Source organism: Juglans microcarpa x Juglans regia, chromosome 3D, assembly GCF_004785595.1.
Source record: "Juglans microcarpa x Juglans regia isolate MS1-56 chromosome 3D, Jm3101_v1.0, whole genome shotgun sequence".
In the NCBI taxonomy this organism is placed as follows: domain Eukaryota; kingdom Viridiplantae; phylum Streptophyta; class Magnoliopsida; order Fagales; family Juglandaceae; genus Juglans; species Juglans microcarpa x Juglans regia.
The window spans coordinates 13017461-13036697 of NC_054598.1; the positions used below are offsets into that span (position 1 = coordinate 13017461).

Below are 19237 nucleotides of genomic sequence, written 5' to 3' on the forward strand. Positions count from 1 at the left end.
TAATAATAAAATAAAAAATGTCATTCGGGACACAAATTTGAGTATTTTTTTTCATCATTTTACACTTCACACCTTACAAAAAATATTCACTTTTCCTATAAAAATAGACATCACACTTAAAAGATTTTAAATATAAAATGAGAATAAATAGTAATTAATACATAGTAAATCTCTTATTTTCTATTGTCGCTGCCCTAACTAAAACCCTTATCCAGCACCTGTGATCCGTCCTACTCTCAATTAAATTTAAAAGCCTCCTCCCTATCATTTGCACTCTCTCGCTCTTACCTAAGGCTAAAACTAAAAGCCCTTCCCAAGAGCTGCTTTCGCTGCCTTCCCTCCCCCTACGCCAAAACCCTTACCTTTTCCACCACCAAACCCCGGTGGTGCTCTCCTCTTCTCCTCCTTTTTAGCCAAAAACCCTTCCTCCGATCGAATCCAATGGCGGATTGCGCGGCCTCTGACGTGTCGGAAGGCCCAGTCCTCAGCCTTCTTAACAAGCGCCTCCGAGCCCTGCGCAAGAAACAAAACCGTATCCTCCAGATGGAGGAAGCCATCTCCCAAGGCAAGCCCATCAACAAGGAGCAAGAGGAAGTCCTCCGCTCCAAACCCGCCGTCTCCAGCCTCATCGACGAACTCGAGAAGCTCCGACAGCCCCTCTCTCAAGCCGTCTCCGAGGAGCTCAGCCTTGCCGCCCAGCGCCAACAACTCTCCTCCGATTCCGCCCCCGCCTCCACCGTCGATCCCGAAAACTCCAACGACGACGACGACCACCACCACCAGCGCAAAAATGACGAGCCCGGCCTCAGAATCGTTGAGGATCTCCTCCATCTGCTTTACTTCGGGTCCCTGTTCGACGTGAAGTCGCAGAGCGATTTCACTGCGACTATTCTGACGCGGACGCACGAGCGAGGGTGTTGCTTGACCTATGATTACGTCACCGACGATGCTACCGATCTGCTGGGCGAGAGGGACTTGAATTCTTTATCGGCGTTGGGCGGCTTGTTGATATCGCGCCCGGTCGATTCGGGCTTGTCGCACAAGAATGCCTTGCAGCGCTGCATCGAGCACGCAAAGCTCTGGCTCGCCAACTCCGACCAGCCCATCGAGCCCAATTCCAATCTTACTTGTAAATATTTTAGTGTAGTCCGCCTTCTTTATTATTAGTGAATGATTTTTATATAATTGTTCGATTACTTTGTAAAAAAACTGATTTTTTTTTTTTTTTTTTTTTCATTTTGTAGATTCGGATTTGAGAGAGAGGCTGAACAAGATTATGGCTTCGGACTATTTCACCACCACGCCAGAGATGAAAGATCCGGTGGAAGTTGCTGCGGCAGCTGCTGCTGGAAATTATGCTTCTTTCCAGGTACCGATCTCAGCGCCCACCCAAGTGGAAGGCTCAGTCGCAGAATTCCAGCATTCGGTATAGCTTTTATACTCCTTGTAAATTTGGTTTTTATAATGTATGTTTGTTTTGTGCTATATATGACACACTATATTTGCAATTTCATTTTTATGTTTTTTTTGTTTCTAATCGTTGCTTCATTGTGTACGTTCTTGATTTCAAGTAGGTATGAGCTTTTATTAATGCCATGGCTGAGGCGTTTTGCACATCGTGGTATCAGTTGGCTTGCATTTCAATCATAATTTATTCAACTCTGTTAAGGATTTAGAGGAATCCTCAGCAATAGTAGATTGCCTTTCTCTGTGGAAATACTGGAAATCAACTGCATCTAGAAGTGGAAGTCAATTTAATTTGATAACATTTTTTAGCATTACACATTCCGAGTGAAGATAAGGATGACAACTCTTATCTTGGTATTTGTTTCCTGTGAATGTTGATTAGTTGGAACTCCGTCTGTTCCAAACTAGAGATGTGAGAAGCTAAAGTTTGAATGCTAAAGTTTGTGTGGTGTCCTGTAATTTGTAAAAGTGGTGCATTATTTATTGATTTATTGTTATTATTATTATTATTATTATTATTATATGCCAGTATAGAACGAGTTCATCAACTTTTGGCATGTAATACAAAAGCACTGGAATAACTATATCGGTCTCTATAAAGTCTACACAGCTTGATATACAAAAGCAATGAAGCATATCAAGACGTTACTATACAGCTTGATATGCTTCGTTTTGTGAAGCTATTACATTTAAGTTATTAATTTAACTAATTTTAAAGTGCATATATGTGCAAAAGGGAACATAAAAAAGCAGGGCAACGATGAAAAGTTCAATTATCTTCTGAGAATTAGACAAAAAATGCTTAAAAAACAATGACTTACAATTTCTCAAAAGAAGAATTGCACTTCTATGGAATTTTTTTTATCGGTACCCTTCTGGGGAATTTCCAATTATGATGACAACACCTTAAGAACCTGCCTCTTATTTCTTCTATAAGCGTGGGTGTTGAGTATTTGTTGACAGAATTTTGTAATCCTAAATTTTTTTGATAAGTATAATCCTCATATTAAATATCCCTAGTGTCCATGATTGACTGGTTTTCACACTTGAGCTTGTGACCAACTGTCAATATGGGTGCTCCAGCTATACTGCTCTATCAATATATGTTATGTTTATAGTGCATTTTTCTGGTTCATCCATTGGTTCAATGGTGTTTTCATTCTAGAATAGTAAATTTAAAGTCAAGTTAGAACTTTTAGAAAATATGGATCACTGAAGAGATGAATGTTCCTTTTTTTTTATTGGCACTGGGTGTCCGGGAACAGTGCCAAAGAGATGAATGTTCTTGACTTATGACAAAACAAATTGTTGAATTTGAAAGAAGACCAAATTCTGTAAAAGAAATAAAATTTCCTAATGAGAAACACTACTTTGCCTACCTATTTGTACCGCTCCATTTGACCGCTTGGCAAATTTTATTTTATTTTTTATTTTTTATTTTTTTTAAGGAAGTGATTTTAAATGTATTGGTATTTTTTTTATTTTTTAAAATATTTAAATGTATTAAAAAAATGTGAAAATGAAAAAGAAAAAAAAAAAAAAAAAAAAAATTTACACTGGGCAGTACGCCCAGCGGTCAACATGGGGCGGCATAGTAGCCGCACCCTTTCCTAATATATGATAAAAGGTATTTATCCCTGTAACTCATAATATTTAACTCAATAATGTTTAAATTATGATAATTGTTTGCACAACACAAAGTCATACTTGTAATTGGTATATCTCTTTTATGATTAAAAAAATGAATAGGAAACTTCTTGGTAGCTTTTACTTTTGGCTTTTCTTTGCTCCTTGCTCTTGATGGTTTGGATGTAAGCTATGCTCCTTTGTAATGTCATTAATCTCTGCTTATATGTGGACCCGGGTGATTTTAGATGTTCTTCAATTCATTCTCATTAAAAGTTTCTTGTTTATTTAATCTAAGACAAATAAACTAGTGTTTATCATGGGCCAACATTTTCCTTCAGAAATCATTTGAACTGAACACAATAAATAGCCTGAGCTCATTGGAAAACACTCATTTAAAACTTTCCCTTGCTATTTCAACCTGTCTTCATACCACTCTGACCCTCGATGACTGAGTTGTGCCATCCAACCTATGGGATCGAGTTCTACTACATCCCTTATCGAAGGAGTATCATTCTTTATAATTGATTCTCTTATGAACCGCAACATCATTCTCTCGTCATGGTGGTGTGCTAGGAGACAACTTTCTCATTGTGTGATAACTCGTATAAGGGTAGGTAGTGTATGAGATCCCACATTGCTTGGAAATGAGAAGTTTTTGCTCTTTATAGTGATTCCAAATAGGGCTCCAATTGTATCATTGACTAGTCCTTTTGAGTACAGGCCTAGATGTGGCTTGGGGCGTTACAAATGATATTAGAGTCTATCCCAACTAAAAAATGTGGGACTTGAGCAGTGCCACTTGGGACGGACTGATTCGATGAGGACGTTGGGAATTTTAGAAGGGGGGGGGGGGGAGGGAGATTGTGACACCCCATATAAGTGACAAGGGTAGGGAAGGAGAAGTTCTTGCTATTTATAATGGTTCCAATGAGGTTCCAATTATATTATTGACTATTTCTTTTGGAGTATAGGTTCAGATGTGGCTTGTGCCTCCCTTGTGGTGTTACACATTGATTATGCAACCTTTGTTGTAGGTACACTAAAAAATCATTCATTTCATATGTTCTAGTACTGTGAACTTCCATATTTCTTTCATACACTAACACGTACATAGTATTTAATAGGTATTCATATCCATAACATATAGCATGTGCAATACTTCATAAGATCATAATAATTGTTATTCAAATTTCCCTGAACGTGTAAAGCATTTTGTAGAACATATACAAATCATTCATGAAGTTGTATAAATAAAAGAGTTTTATTCTAACATATTATCATACTTTCATACTTAAACTTAACAAAAGAAAGCTCGATGTATACTTTTTCGTGTAATAATTTCACAGCATTTTATTATAATCAAATAATGCCAATACATTGAAGCAACATGAATAAATGTTTCAAATAAAGATTTCTTAAAAAATATTAAGCATTTTGCATTCGCCAAATCTGCTTACCCAGGTGGTCCTCTTGCATTCACTTGGCTTCCTTAACCAAAACATTTTGCATTCGCCAAATCTGCTTACCCAGGTGGTCCTCTTGCATTCACTTGGCTTCCTTAACCAAAACATTTTGCATTCGCCAAATCTGCTTACCCAGGTGGTCCTCTTGCATTCACTTGGCTTCCTTAACCAAAACAGATAGATTTCGTTAATTTTCTTAGTGAGAAGGGACTATAATCAAAAGTGAATTTGAGCAGTAAACATAATGTAGTTCCAGGTTGTTATTTATGAAGGATTATTATTGCATGCTAATCCTAAGGCCAAACTAAGGACTTGAGAACATTGTTTACATGTATTTACTCCTAACATCTAATACTAAAACATACCCTAAAATCATAGCACTCTGTTGCTGGTCACTGACCATTTGCAGTCAGTTACCCCAAATTTATAAATTATAATATCCTATCATGCAAACTGCAAAAACTATGAAATTGTACAAAAATAAAACCATCATATCTTATGTTTTAATCCACCAAATTGTGCTTAGACTTTTCCTACAAACAATTTGATAAATTGTGCTTATATCAGTGCTCACCTCGTCTCCTAGCAGTACCCGTGATAACTTCTTTGATTTTCCTTTCTCCCTTCTTCTTCTATGTGTCTTATATGTGATTGAGCTAATTCAGCTTTATCACATACTTGTTGTGTACTTCTGCTTGCTTGCATCTGTGGGAGAAGTCAATAAGTTAGAATTTATGAAAATAAAGGATACATTGGATGGTGGTTATAAGCATTTATCTTGAAAGCATTCAGACATGTTTCAAGTGAACATACTAAAACCATATCAAACAGTATTCTAAGCGTTAGTCCTGAGAAGCTCGGGCCTTCCTGTAATGATCATCACTTCACATAATAGTCATGCTTGTTTTGCAATTTTAGTGGAAGGATCCGTATCAGGTGATCATAATTTTAACGAGTCTTCTCAATATGTTGTAGACAAAATCAGCTTTCACCACAAAAGAAAAGCTGAACCTTACTGTTGTTTAAATATAATGGGTACTCTCTTCCATCATTTTACTTAAAGATCCCACAAGTTCATTTCTTCTTAACAAAACGAAACCCTCTGCCTTAGTTCCACCAAGAAGAGTGAAAGAAAAGGAAGCCTAGGATTTTCTTTGTGGCAGCATCCAGCATTATGGCTATGGATACAAATTGTCAAGCTTCTCCTAGGCATTACATTCAGAGAAGATTTCTTTCCCCCATTTTACAATAGAATAGTTGGTTCCAATGTTAACTTATGGGGGCATTTAAGAAAGATTTATTTAAAGAAAAAAATTTGAAATGCATGCCATATTTAAACTTTTATCTGTCATGGGAGAGGATGGAGTATGTATTGCTACTTATGATAATTAGTCCTTTTTGTTCTAACGTAAAATTTTAAATTTCTCCCCCCTGGTTATGCATTTTCTTTTAACTTTCTTGTATCTTCTGAAGGACCAAAACTCGGAAAATTTTCAAGGACATGAGACTGGCGATGATGAATCTAGTCCTGTGGATGAACTACAAAAGGTGCTGTAAATTAACTTGATACAGTCCTTTTTACTGCAACTTTCTATGCCTTTGATTGAAAGGGTGTGGTTTCTGCTTGGCAGGATGAAGAGAGAGAAAATGCAGCAGAGATTGTCTCGGTTCAACAAGAACAAACCGAATCACTGGCAGAACTGGAGCATAGTGAGATAGATCCACAATCAAAGGCGCAACAATACATTCCCAGAAGAATGTATCAGAATCAAAGAGGTGGTCGTGGTGGTAGTAGTGGGGGTGGCCGCCGGGGTTATTCCAACGGCCGTGGAGGTCGAGGCAGTGGCAGGGGAAGTGGTACCTATGTGAATGGTCGCAACCAATATTATGAGCAGCCTGGTAATTATTATCCTAGGAATATTTATAACAATAGGGGAAGGGGTGGAAGGGGTGGTGGGCAGTATTATAACAACCATGGCTCAGCAGTTCCGGGTGGGCATTCCCCAGCTGATGTTGGGGTGCGTTCATGACATTACTCACCAGGTGTTCGTATGGTGTTTGGTACTGTCTTGATGGGTGGGTGGCGATTTTTTTTTTTTTTTTTTTTTTTTTTGCTTTGTACAAAACATATTTTGAATGTTGGTTGCAGTTGATGAATTTACCATCCCGGACCACCCTTCTGTATTTCGGTTAATGAAAACTTCTCATCAGAAACCTTTTGGGAGAAAAGGTAGCTTTTTTATTTTTTATTCTTTTCTTTGCAATATTATTTATTAAAAAAATTAATCTCTAGCCTTCTTCTACTAATACCCAGATTGTTATCGTTTCCATCTTCAAGAGTGAGCAGTGCTTCAGCTCATGAACTCAAGTATTGAGAGAATCTAGCTAGAGCTTGATAAATCTGTTTGTTGCAGTTTCTGATCTGATTTGATTGAACATTTTAACTAGATTTCAGGATAGCAGAAGAGTTTAGGTTTCAGTTTCATTCAATTCAGAAGTTGAAGGTGCAGGATATTTATTTTGAAGAATTTAACCCAAATAGTTCGGAAGAATTGAATTCGTTACCATCTCTACGCTCTCTATGTAAACGAGCTAGAGAATGCATAATGGGAATGAAGAAAGACTTTGTGTATTATTATTTGATGAGGAGGAAGCCCAAGGTACCCTCCCCTCTAGAGGTCATGCAAAGACATCATATCATGTCTTTATCCAATTAAAGATCACATCTATATTGCATATACATATAGAAATGGAATTAGATTGATGATCAAAACTGACTTAAAATCTGCACCACTTTTCCAAAGTAGAGAGAACAATGAGAGAAGTTAGACATGACAACACTAATTAAAGCAAGCAACAAGTGATGCTCCATTAACATTTCTCTCTAATACATGATGAGAATGTCGGAACAAAACTTGGAATCAGAGCTCAACTCAACGGTTAGGGTAATGAAGAAATGGAGATTATAAAGTGTGGCGCTGCTGTATATATGTCCTAGTAAGCAAGTTGCATGATCATAAAATGTTTGAGAGAATGGTTGTGGATGTTCATGTTTGCTTCTACTTTGTGGGGCCATTCAGAATATTCTCTCCCGACATAGACCCCTACATCAAATGTGTTCTCACGGTGACCGCCAAAATAAATAATGCTTGCCATTGCCTCTCTTCATTCCTTGCCATTTTTCTCATTTTATAAATAAATAAATAAATCAATAAAATAGAATTAAAATTGCTCACAGAATATAACTTGCAAAAAAGGGGATGTAAATGGCCAAATTCTAATTGGGACCATTTCCTAAAAGGTATGCTCTCCGAAACTCTTATAGCCGCAACTGAGATGCTTGCTCTCAGACATGCAAGGCACGTGGACATAATTTATTATTTTATTTTTGGAGAGTTGTGCATAGTTTTTTCATTAAGATTTCATTTTTTTTTTATGGATCAAAAGAAATGAGTTGAGATAAAAATTAAAAATTAAATAATATATTATTAGAATATATTATTTTAATATTATTTTTATTTTAAAATTTAAAAAAATTAAATTATCTATTTTATTTTATATAAAAATTTAAAAAAATTATAATAATTATATCATATAAGACGAGATTAGAGGAACGTTCTATAAAAACAAATGCGGCCTAAGATTGACCTTAATTCTATTAAATGCATGCAGATTTTAATGAGCTATGACTTCTCATCGATCAAATCACATAGAAATAAGCTCCTTGCATTGATTGAGCAATCAACCCCTTATTGTTATCACCTCCATATTTATAATCTCTAGGACAAGTTTTTTTTTTTTTTTTTAGCAATCTTACTTACTCCATTTTATTATCCCCAATTATATTTGTTGATATGACACATTTTAAGTTGCAATTACTTAAATAAGATTTTTTTTACACATCACACATTTAAGTACTCTACATACAATAGTTTGGATATCCATCATTAAATTTAAATACAATTACATATAAAAAGAAAGAATTATATATTCTTATAGTGTATTTTTAAAATTATTTCAATCTCAATTTAGTGGTGACTTTTTATGGAGGAAGTAAAATAATACCAAATTTAAAAAATATAAATCTATTTTTATTTTGGGGTGCTTATGCCTTAACTATTTTTTAAATTAGAGCCAACGGTCCATACAATAGATTGAGTCACATCATGAAGCAGAAACGAATCCAATACTGATATTTGAGATTACAGTCGTGAACGGTATGTCTTTCCTTATCAAACTCCATCCTATATAAAGCCCTCCCGACCCCCCCATTTAGAGCTCAAGCCAAAGCTTTCGAGATTCCAGAGTTCGTAGCTACAAGATATAGAAATCTGCATTAAGAAAGAAGCAAGGAAAAAATGGGAGGCAATGTTTACGAATTGCAGAAGCTTAATGGATCAATGGCATCTCGTGTCACAGCCTTCCATTCAAAAGAGCAATGGAAATCCCACGTCCAGGCCTCTAAGGACACCAACAAGCTGGTAATTACTTCAATATTGTTCTTAATTATCTAAAGATTCATATTCTGTTATTTTTTTTGGTACTGATATTGGATTTGGTTTCTGCATGGTGCTGAAGTCGGTGGTTTATTTCACTGCTACATGGTGTGGAGCTTGTAGATTCATCGAGCCAGCCTTCAAGGAGTTTTCTGCAGAATATAAAGATGCAGAGTTCATCAAGATTGATGTGGACGAGTTGGAGGTAACATGGCTAGCTCTTTTCCTTTTTTAACTAGAAATATTTGATTTTGAGACTCTTTTTGAAGCATGATTGCTAACATTTTAATGGTGAAAACAGTCTGTGGCATGGGGACTCGAGGTGGGGACATTGCCAACATTTTTGCTGGTGAAGAAAGGAAAGGTGGTAGAGAGGGTGGTGGGGGTTAGGAAGGACGAACTGCAGAAGATGATTGTGAAACACGGGGCATGAGGACCACCAATCATGCGTGGAGCATCAATCCTGCTAGCTGGGCACTGCTATAACCATATATATATATATATATGTATTCCAACTACAACTACTTGGAAAAGGGAGAGGAGGGAAAAAGAGAGCTCAAAATAACACACCCATTTACATATATAGGCTAAATAAGACGGTGTCTTTTCTCTTCGTTGTTAATGTAATATGGTGAGCTTTTCTCACTTTAATTTCGTTCAATTTTTCTCTCTCTCTCTCTCTCTCTCTCTCTCTCTCTCTCTCATGTCATCGAGCACAATAAATCCAGAAAACATAAAAGCAAGCGTTCGAAAAGTAAGAAACTAGTACTCATGTTAGCAAATTAAAATTAATAATTTCATTAGATATTTTATTTATATTTTATAAGTTTATAAATTTATGACATATATTATTTTATTAATTAATTTATTAGTAACATAAACGATGAGTATCACAACAAAGTTTCATGTTCTGAAAATTATATAGTTTATATGGATATAGAAGGTATACAGATGCTTGAAGAGAATGTCCTACAAATACTCATTTGTTTTCACAATCATTTTCATCTCATCTCATCTAATCATTACAAATTTTCTAAATTCTTACATAAAATAAAATAAATAATTCAATATCAAATCCTAAAATAAAAATTATATTAAAAAATTATATTCTAAAAATATTTTATTTAATTTTCAACTTTTATTTTAACTCATCTCATCTTATTTGCGAAAATAGACGAGACTAAATGTGTATTTTTTTTATTTTTTTAATAGTTAATTCTCACATCATTCTCTCAAGTGGTATCAAATAGTCAGAAAACTATTTATCATTTTTTACTTATCTTGAGGATAATAATTAAGAGGATAACAAATAGCATTCTTCAATGCCCAAATCTTCCATGATTAAGCAATTAGATTTCGTCAATGTTTTCAAGCAGCTGAATTCTAAACACTTCAACTTGGATGACTGAATAAGATTATCATCTCTCTAGAATCCTACAAGATATCGGTAGAAGCTCTCGGGTATGCCCATCAAATTATTCATTGGAACCGGTAACTCTGAAATTAAACTGAACCAATTCCATATTATTAATACAGGGTTTTTTTATTTATTTGTAGATAATCGTGAGTGTCCGGACCAGCTTGTGCGCACCTCGACTAATCCCATAAGACCTTGAAGTTAACGACTAGGAAACCTCCAGTGGCCTTAAGGAGACTCGAACTGGTGACCATTGAAAAACAAACCCAAGACCGGATCAGCTGAGCTACTACCCCTCAGGATTTTATTAATACAGGTTGGGAAAGGATTGTCGAATAGACAAAACAAAATGAACAAATACAGTAACGAACGTCTAAAAAGAAGGGCAGATGTTAGCATATTGAACCACATAACTTCCAAATACACCATTTAAAATGTTTTCCTCGCAACGGCACATTAAAACCACAATCTTTACATTCCTAACACAAATTTTAAATTAGATAACCCAAAGTCATCATCTAGTAACAGGCATGCAGTAGCTGAGGATGCTCTGCTTTTTCCTATGCTACTTTGTGCTACCAACAAAAAATGGCATCCCTTCAAACCTCCTTCCTACTATACACAATCCTTCTTTATTATTGAAGCCCGTATATTTACATTTAACTGACCTTGCAATATCAATCAGAGTTTGTGGATAGTTATAACCCTAGCCTTCAACAGAACTAGTTACCAGCTCCGCCAAGAGCTCTCCTCAAGTCAGATTTCTGTTCTTCTGTGAGCCTCGACGGGAACTTGATGTCAAACTTAATTACAATGTTTCCTTTCTTGCTTGGTTCCTTTGAGTTGGGCATTCCTTCATTTGGGATCACCATCTCATGGCCGGGTTTTACAATATCAGTCACTGAGATTGCAAGATTCCGTCCATCCAAGGTTGTCAGATTAAGAGTTACCCCAGCAAGAGCCTCCATTAGCGATATTTTCTGAGTGACCACCAGATCATTTCCATTTCTCTTGAAAATAGCATGAGGTTTCTCGTCCACCACAAAAATTAGATCAGCTGGAGTAACGCCAGGTTCTTGGTTTCCTTTCTCAGGAAAAGTAATTTTCGTGCCCTTCTTCCAACCAGGTTTGATATCTATTTTTAGGATTTCTTCAACAGTCTTAGGTCTACTGCAAAACGATTGCTTGTATTAGTGAAACCATGAAGGGAAAAATTGGTAAGTAAAGCCATGAAAAAAAAAATCATACTACCTAAATTCAGTGGCTTTAAGAGTATACAAACCAATTAAGACATTTTTATTACAAGTAAGAATAAACAAACTAATTAAGACATTGCAAAGATCCACCCCCCCTTCTTTCTGATTGTGTCAATTAGAGCCCAGGATGGATCTAGGGACGCAACAAGGTTACAGCTAATTTAGGTCAGCCACAGCCAAAAACCTAACCAACACAACGTTGCTTTTGAAATTCACGAAACCCCGATAGAACAAAGATTTTATTTCCATTAATCTAATATTAGGTAGGAGAAACCCCCCGGGGGGGGGGGGGGGGGGGGTGGGAACAAATGCTGTCAGTTTCAGACAAATTCAAAACCTAAAATAGCTTGCAACAGCAATTAACTCAAATCTGTAAACTTGCATTTCTATCATCAAGACAAAGCTAACAAAATCAACCAGGCTAAATAAACCTTGCATAGTCTATTCAGCTATACACAGAACTGTGTTCCTTAATCCTTAGTGCCTACAAATGACAACTTCTCTATATGAATAACAGACGGCACAAACCAATCGAGATCTCTTTGATTGAGGTAGATGAGAATGATTGAAGCCTTGTCTGTAGTTAATGGATGGCCAAGAGAAGTCACGTCATGTCAAGGTAGATGGATACTATGTATCCTTTATCATATGAATAGAGTAGACATCCCCTTAGACGTCCATGTATCCTTTATCATCTCCTGAGTTGAGAGAGACAGAGAGAGAACAGATGGATACTATCCCCTATATTTAGCAATAAACCCTATCTATTGATAGAAAGATCTCCCTTAAATACTCAACGTTTCGTTTTTTTTTTTTTACAGGAGTTCCTCATATCCAAGGCAGCTTACCACTTGTCTTCACACCCCCCCTCCCCCCCAAACCAAAAAATACACCACCATTTGACTAGTGTTGGGTGGGGGCTAGCCTGTTTACCTTTTAAATCAAACGTAGTAAGGGCTGCATAGCTACTTACATGATAAAGGAAACTGAAGAACTAACCATTAGTCAATAGGAGTCCATTTCCCTCTCTGCAAATACCTTGGGTCCTTGTGCAGTCCTCTGGTTTCAACCCCACCACCTTCTGATAGTTCACATGAATGCATGAGGGACTATTCGCTCTCTCACTTGCACGTGTATTTTACTCTCAAGACAACAGTCTTTCCCTTCTATAAAGCAAAGCAAAGCTAAGCGCATGGTGCTGAAGTGAAGAAGCTCAAAAAAACACACTTAAACACAATGTAGCGCATTTCATAAAACATATGCTTTTCACTATGAGTAGATTGATTGAACATAATAAACAGAAATCAGAGATTTTCCCTCTTTGGCTATCTGTGTCGTTAGGAGTAAGAGCATGAGAAGCCAAAAATGATCATCATATTTTTTTTGAACCATAAGGCGAGAGAACACATGTTGACTAACCAACAGGTTCCACAGAATAGCCTGAAAGTTTCCCGGTGAATTCATACAGCCCTTATATACTTCTATCGGACATTGAGTCACATGGTGAAGATGGTGAGACTTGTCAAAAAAATCTCATGATACTAATAGCAAGAAAGTCACATGATATAGGAACCTTAACCGTGGCATCCAAAACGTACACATCGTGTTTAATTCCGACAAACAGTTGAATAAATTTCAAGGTCAAGTATTCTACTTTCATCCCTGCAAATTATAGAAACAAACGAGGATAAGAGAAGCTCAATTCTTCGCCGTAATCACCAACTAAAAGGGAATTTGGTTAAAAAGTACATACTTTCCCATAAGAACACAACATCATAAAGGGCAAAAAAACCCAGGCTGGCCTATCTTTTTGACATCTCCACATCAACCAATTGGTTAGTCAACCAAAATTAAATCTTTGAAAATTTGAAACACTATAGTGAATTAGTAGCGTCTCTCACAAAGTTATAAGCAGATCGTAGACGTTGGAATTCAAATGAGTGCAGCATTTTATTACTACATTTTGGGGAAAAAAAATCACTGAGAATAGAAGAAAGTGAATGTACCCAAACTCATCAGGAACAGAGCGCGAAATTCTCATCTTCTTACGACAACCCTTGTAAAGCTCCTCCAAGGTACACACCAACTTGCTCTCGATCGCAGCCGCTTTCGGATTCGCCTTCTTCTTCACCTGGCTCCTCCTTACTTCCTCCCCATTGCCACTCCTGAACCTATCCCCGCCGGATCCGCTAAAAAATTCCGCGAAAATGTCATCGGCATCGCGGGGATTGTACCGGAAGCCCGAGTTACCAGCAGTGAAGGGCCCACCGGTGGAGTTAGGGCTGGCAAACTCGGCAGCTTGAAGGCCCTCTTCGCCGTAGAGGTCGTAGATCTGGCGCTTCTGAGGGTCACTGAGGACGTCGTAGGCCTCAGAGATCTGCTTGAACTTGGCCTCACTCTCATTCTTGTTGGCCGGGTTCTTGTCCGGGTGCCACTTCATCGCCAACCTTTTATACGCCTTCTTCAGGTCCTCCTCGCTCGCGTTCCGGCTCACCTTCAGCATGTTGTAGTAGTCCACCCCCATATCTCTCTCTCTTCTATGAAACTCTTTGGATTTTGAGGGGAATGCGAGGGAATTCTTCAATTATTTAATTAATACAGGTTTTGGAATGCGAGGTTCGTGAAGAATCACGAAGCTTCTTCCGCTGTGTTTATAGGAATGTGAATGAAGCTTTACTTGATTCGAAATTCAAGCAGAGAAATGGGCGAGTCGGCCGTTGTCAACACTCAACAAGGCTTCAAAGCTTACGCGCTCCACTAAGTTAAGGAGTAGTGGCCACGGTTTTGTTACGTCTCTGACGATATTTTCTCTTTCCTTTAATGTGGAAATGCTTGTGTAACAGCAGCGGTATTGCAAATTCATGAATGTCCCTTTATTATTATTATTATTATTTTATAATATTTTTGTTCCTCTAATTTCTCAAGCTCTTTGTAAACACTCGTCATTCGTGTAGTTATTAATTAGTTTTTTTTTTTAAAAAAAAACAAAAACTAAAGTGATATCACTTATAGTTTTTCGAAATATTTTTTTTTTACTTTGTGATTAAGTAAGTAATTTTTAATCATATTGTAAATTTTTTTATTTTTTAAAAATATTTAAAAATGTTAAAAATTATATTAAAAAAAACATAAAATACATTAACAGAAGCTCCCAGTGTGAACTCTTAGCTGTTACTGTAGAGTCACTCTTTATGATTTTAAAGTTCAAACATTTATCATCATAAATATTTATCTTATCTTATTTTGTACGTTGAATTCGAAATTTGAAAGGGATACGTATAATTTTGATCATAAAATAGTATTGAATTTGGAAATAATAATTTTTATTTAGTAAAATCCATCGTGATAATTCTAGAGAATTTATAAAGGGTAAGGGTTATGTCCTCGTTTGGGTAAGATATTAGTTTTTTTTTCAAATGTCAACTTGATTGATGTGGATATATTTTTTTTCAAGTTTTTGATAAGAACGACGCTAGGGTTACATCTTAAATATGCACACCATTGCATTTTGTTTTTTAATGTTAAAAAAATACATACACATAAATTCACTAATAATAAATTTTTAAATATATAAAAATAAAAAAAATTCTGGTGTGCATATTTTTTGAAGAGAAATTGTCATTATTTATTTATCAGAAAAATTTACATCCATGATTAGATACATTTTGGAAAGTCTTCATATCAAACATGACATCATAAATTAAAATAATGTATTTGAAGTTCTACCAGTACATTATTTTCTTTTATAACTAGTCTAGTCTTCACTATTGCTGATACTCTTTATAGACAAACTTTCAAGAGGTAACAATCTATACCTAAATAGATACTCAACTCACTGTTCATAAAAAAAGATGACTCAACCTTTACAGACAAACATCTGAAACACAAACTTTTTTTTATCTTCTTATAATTAACAATAAGGAAACAAAAAATAAAAGCAGTGGGTGGTGTGCATATTTGATTTGCACCCAAGCATTTTCCTAATTTTAAATATTAACAACATTTTAAGAAAATTGACAACTATATCGTAGATTCCTTTTTATCATTATGTTTATTTTGAAAATAAATCAGAATTTAACATATAGTGGGACTCATAGTTAGTTGTATTTAGTATTACATACAATGCATTATTTTTAAAGGAAACTCTCATTTAATGTGTGAAAGTCAAATATTCTGAAATAAGACATTATATATTTAAAATTAGATACAGACTAAAGTTTTAGAATTATATTTGTATAAAAACGCCACAATTTTAGTAGATTTTTATATAATATTTGTATGATACTGCTTCATTTGATTTCTTTTAAGTGCTTTTTACTGTTGGGCGTGCTCTTAGTGTAATTTTACTTTTTATTTTTTTAATATTTTTTAAAAAATACACAAATTCATTAGTAGTCATTTTCTTAAACATTAAAAAAAAAGAAAAAAAATAAAATGTATGGGCGGTCAAACCTAGTGGACAAATGAAGGGGGCAAACTAGTATTTTCTATATTATATAGAAAAAATAGTACTAAATATTATACGATTAATTTACTAATTTACTTGAAACCAATATAAAACTGAAGGTATATAGTCAATAAATTTAATTACTTAATTAATTGGTATGCAAAATAGTAATAATTAATTTGTTTTTATATAATTAATACCAAAGAGTTTTGGATACAGTAAACTTCATATTGATATTTATTGTTGTATCTTTCTCTCGTTGAATTAGGCCATCAAATTAATGAATCTTTAAATATAAAAAAGTAGTGAGCTTTTAAAAAAAAAAAAAAAAATCAGAACATCCTTCTTTGTTAGAAATAAAATCATCCATCACATTATTTCTCTAAATGAATGCAATTCTTAATTAGATCCGGACCCTTTCCAACCAAACTAACTCCTCTTCACAAGATAGAGCTAGCTTGGCCATTTGATATGCAACATGATTGCCTTCTCTAGGTGCATACCGGACACTCCACATATCTCTACCTTGGAATTAAGCCTTAATATCTTTTATCATTTGACCATACCAAGATCAGCTCTCCTCATATTTCTGTACATCATTGATTAATGCAAGAGCATCTCCTTCAAAAATGACCTGTTCTAACCCAATTTCCAGATATAACTCCATAGCCCTCTCTAGAGCAAAAATCTCAACCATAAGTTCACAACAGCATGATTAACAAATATTTTTGGCATGCACAAAGAAGCAATTAATTCACCCTCCCAATTCCTGATCACAACTCTAGCTCCCTCCCCCCATCTTTGAAATGGTCACATATCTAGTGCCGCGTCCCAGATTACTTTATAGAAGTTTATACTTGACTTTTTCCACCTGATAGCCCTATTTACTGGAACCTCTACTGGTATTGGATCTCTGAGCATCACTTGTGCCTGCTGAAAGCTCTCCACCTCTTCTTTTGCTCCTTGTAAAATTGATATGGGACTTTCAAACTTTCTTTCAAAAACATATATATATATATATATATATATATATTTCTCCTTAACAAAATCGTTCTAAGAACACATGCAGCTTCCTCCAATTCATTCCTTGGTAATCTTGTTGCCATCTATTCCCATATATTATAAAAATCAACCTCTACACATTTCCATTTTTGTAAACTGCTCAAAGCATCTGCCCAGACATCTGAAGCAGCACCACAACTCCATAGAGGGTGACAGCTTGTCTCCTCACATAGTTCACATATAGGACAAAGATTATTATCTGTAGCTTTCCTCCTAAAAAGGTTCCTCGTTGTAGGGATTACTTCACTAACAGCTTTTTATACAAAAACTTCAACTGGATTTGGAACTTTCAACTCCCAAATTTTCTTCCATCCAACTGAACCATTATTGCTAATTGACTGTTAACCTCCCATCACTCTATGTATGAACTGCCAAATAATATGCAGTCTTCACAGAGAACATACCAGATTTTTTAGGACCGATTTTATCTACTGAACCTCTCTTTTGCTTACAGGTAACCTATTGATTACTGCTGCCTCTTCTTCATCATCCCTTCATGAATCAAGTTTGTGTTCCAACAACCCTTATTATCAATCAACTCCTTAACAGTAGCTTTGCATGTGATTGAACCATATGAGTGGCAAGAGTTGGCTACCACTTGTCACCCCATATTTTAATCTTTGATCATTCCCCAACCTCCATCTCATACCCTCTTTAATTAGATTCTTAGATCCCATTTACTAATCCAAATCTGTGAAGGACCATAACTAAGCTTAGCATCCAAAATACTACCTTGTTTAAAATATTTCTCTTTCATAATCTTGACAACTAATGACTTAGGATTTGTTAGCAACCTCCAGAACTGCTTTGCCAACATAGCTTGATTGAAGCTCTCAATATCTCTGAAACCCAACCCTCCTTCTCCCTTGGAAACTCCCACTTTACTCCATTTTTTCCACTGAATTTCCTTGTCTTGATTCATAGGACCCCACCAAAACCGAGCCATCATAGTTGAGATTTTCTTACACAACTAATTAGGAAGTTTGAAAACACTCATTACTTAAGTAGGGATTGGTTGTATTATTGCTTTTATAAGAATTGCTTTGCTTGAGATAAAAAATGGTTCTTCCAACTGTTAATCCTATCCCATACTCTCTCTTTAATCCCTCTAAAAGCCTTATATTTAGACTTCGCAACCATTATGAGTAATCCCATGTATTTCTTAGCATCCCCACAGACCGTTACCCTAATATCTTATACTAATTCATCTCTAACAGCTAGACTTGTATTAGTATTAAAATAAATAGAAGTTTTCTGCATATTCAACTTTTGCCCAAAAGCATGTTCATCAAACCTGTCTAGAATTTGTTTGACAGATCTCCACTGCTACATATTTGATTTACAAAAAAGTATACAATCATTTGCAAAGATTAGATGATTGATACTAATTCCACCCTTACATAAACCCCTTTTATAGCCCCTGCCTTTCATAATTGTGAACCATAGCACTTTTAACCATTTTGCACATAATAGGAATAGGTAAGGAGACAAAGAGTCTCTTTGCCTAAGACTACTGGTAGGTATTATCATATTTCTTGGATGTCCATTAACTAGTATTGAATATTGTCAGATTTTGGTTGAATACCTCTTTGAGGTGCTTTCTTCTCATTATAAAAAAAATAGTTCTAGAAATAATTACAAAGATAAGATTGAGAATTCAATTTGAATCTCAACAAACTACATCTTTATCTTGTCTAAATTAACCTGACTTTATCCTATCTAAATATGTACAAGTTTAATTTAAATACAAGATAAGATTAGTAAATAAATCCCAATCTATTTGAAATTCAATTATGTTGTATTCAGTAAAATAGGAGATTAGTTGCCATGTAACCCTAGCCACAACCCAGTAAAATAGGAGATTAGCTGCCTAGCTGCCATATCTTAAAGAAAACCCTAGTTTTCTTTTGATACCCTCCCTCAAATTGATGCTAGTGAGTCGACTAGCAGCAATTTGCTAACTAGGTATCGATGCCGCTGTCGAGTCAAAACTTTGGTGA

General features: G+C 35.5%; 3 protein-coding genes across 5 annotated transcripts; 2 read left to right on the forward strand and 1 right to left on the reverse strand.

The window, feature by feature from the left end:
- Positions 1–255: 255 nt before the first annotated feature.
- Positions 256–6788, forward strand: LOC121254760. Its single transcript, XM_041154908.1, has 4 exons — positions 256–1129; positions 1245–1426; positions 6033–6107; positions 6191–6788. The coding sequence occupies exons 1-4, from the start codon at positions 442–444 to the stop codon at positions 6587–6589; spliced, it is 1344 nt and encodes a 447-aa protein (XP_041010842.1). The 5' UTR covers positions 256–441; the 3' UTR covers positions 6590–6788.
- Positions 6789–8819: 2031 nt separating this feature from the next.
- On the forward strand, positions 8820–17209 carry LOC121254762 (thioredoxin H2-like). 2 transcript variants are annotated; one of them, XR_005938710.1, is made up of 4 exons: positions 8820–9040; positions 9138–9260; positions 9357–9559; positions 17181–17209. XR_005938710.1 is itself a non-coding variant. In XM_041154911.1 (3 exons), exons 1-3 carry the CDS (start codon positions 8918–8920, stop codon positions 9486–9488), a joined length of 378 nt encoding a protein of 125 aa, XP_041010845.1. In that variant the 5' UTR covers positions 8820–8917; the 3' UTR covers positions 9489–9706. The 2 variants fall into 2 exon arrangements, 1 of the variants encoding a protein (XP_041010845.1); XM_041154911.1 differs by lacking the exon at positions 17181–17209 and having other exon boundaries at positions 9357–9706.
- On the reverse strand, positions 10841–14519 carry LOC121254761 (dnaJ homolog subfamily B member 1-like). Of its 2 annotated transcripts, none has more exons than XM_041154910.1 (2): positions 13735–14519; positions 10841–11639 (listed from the first exon to the last, which is right to left on the reverse strand). In XM_041154910.1, exons 1-2 carry the CDS (start codon positions 14250–14252, stop codon positions 11195–11197), a joined length of 963 nt encoding a protein of 320 aa, XP_041010844.1. In that variant the 5' UTR covers positions 14253–14519; the 3' UTR covers positions 10841–11194. The 2 variants fall into 2 exon arrangements, with proteins under 2 accessions (XP_041010844.1, XP_041010843.1); XM_041154909.1 differs by having other exon boundaries at positions 10841–11642; positions 13735–14516.
- Positions 17210–19237: the final 2028 nt, after the last annotated feature.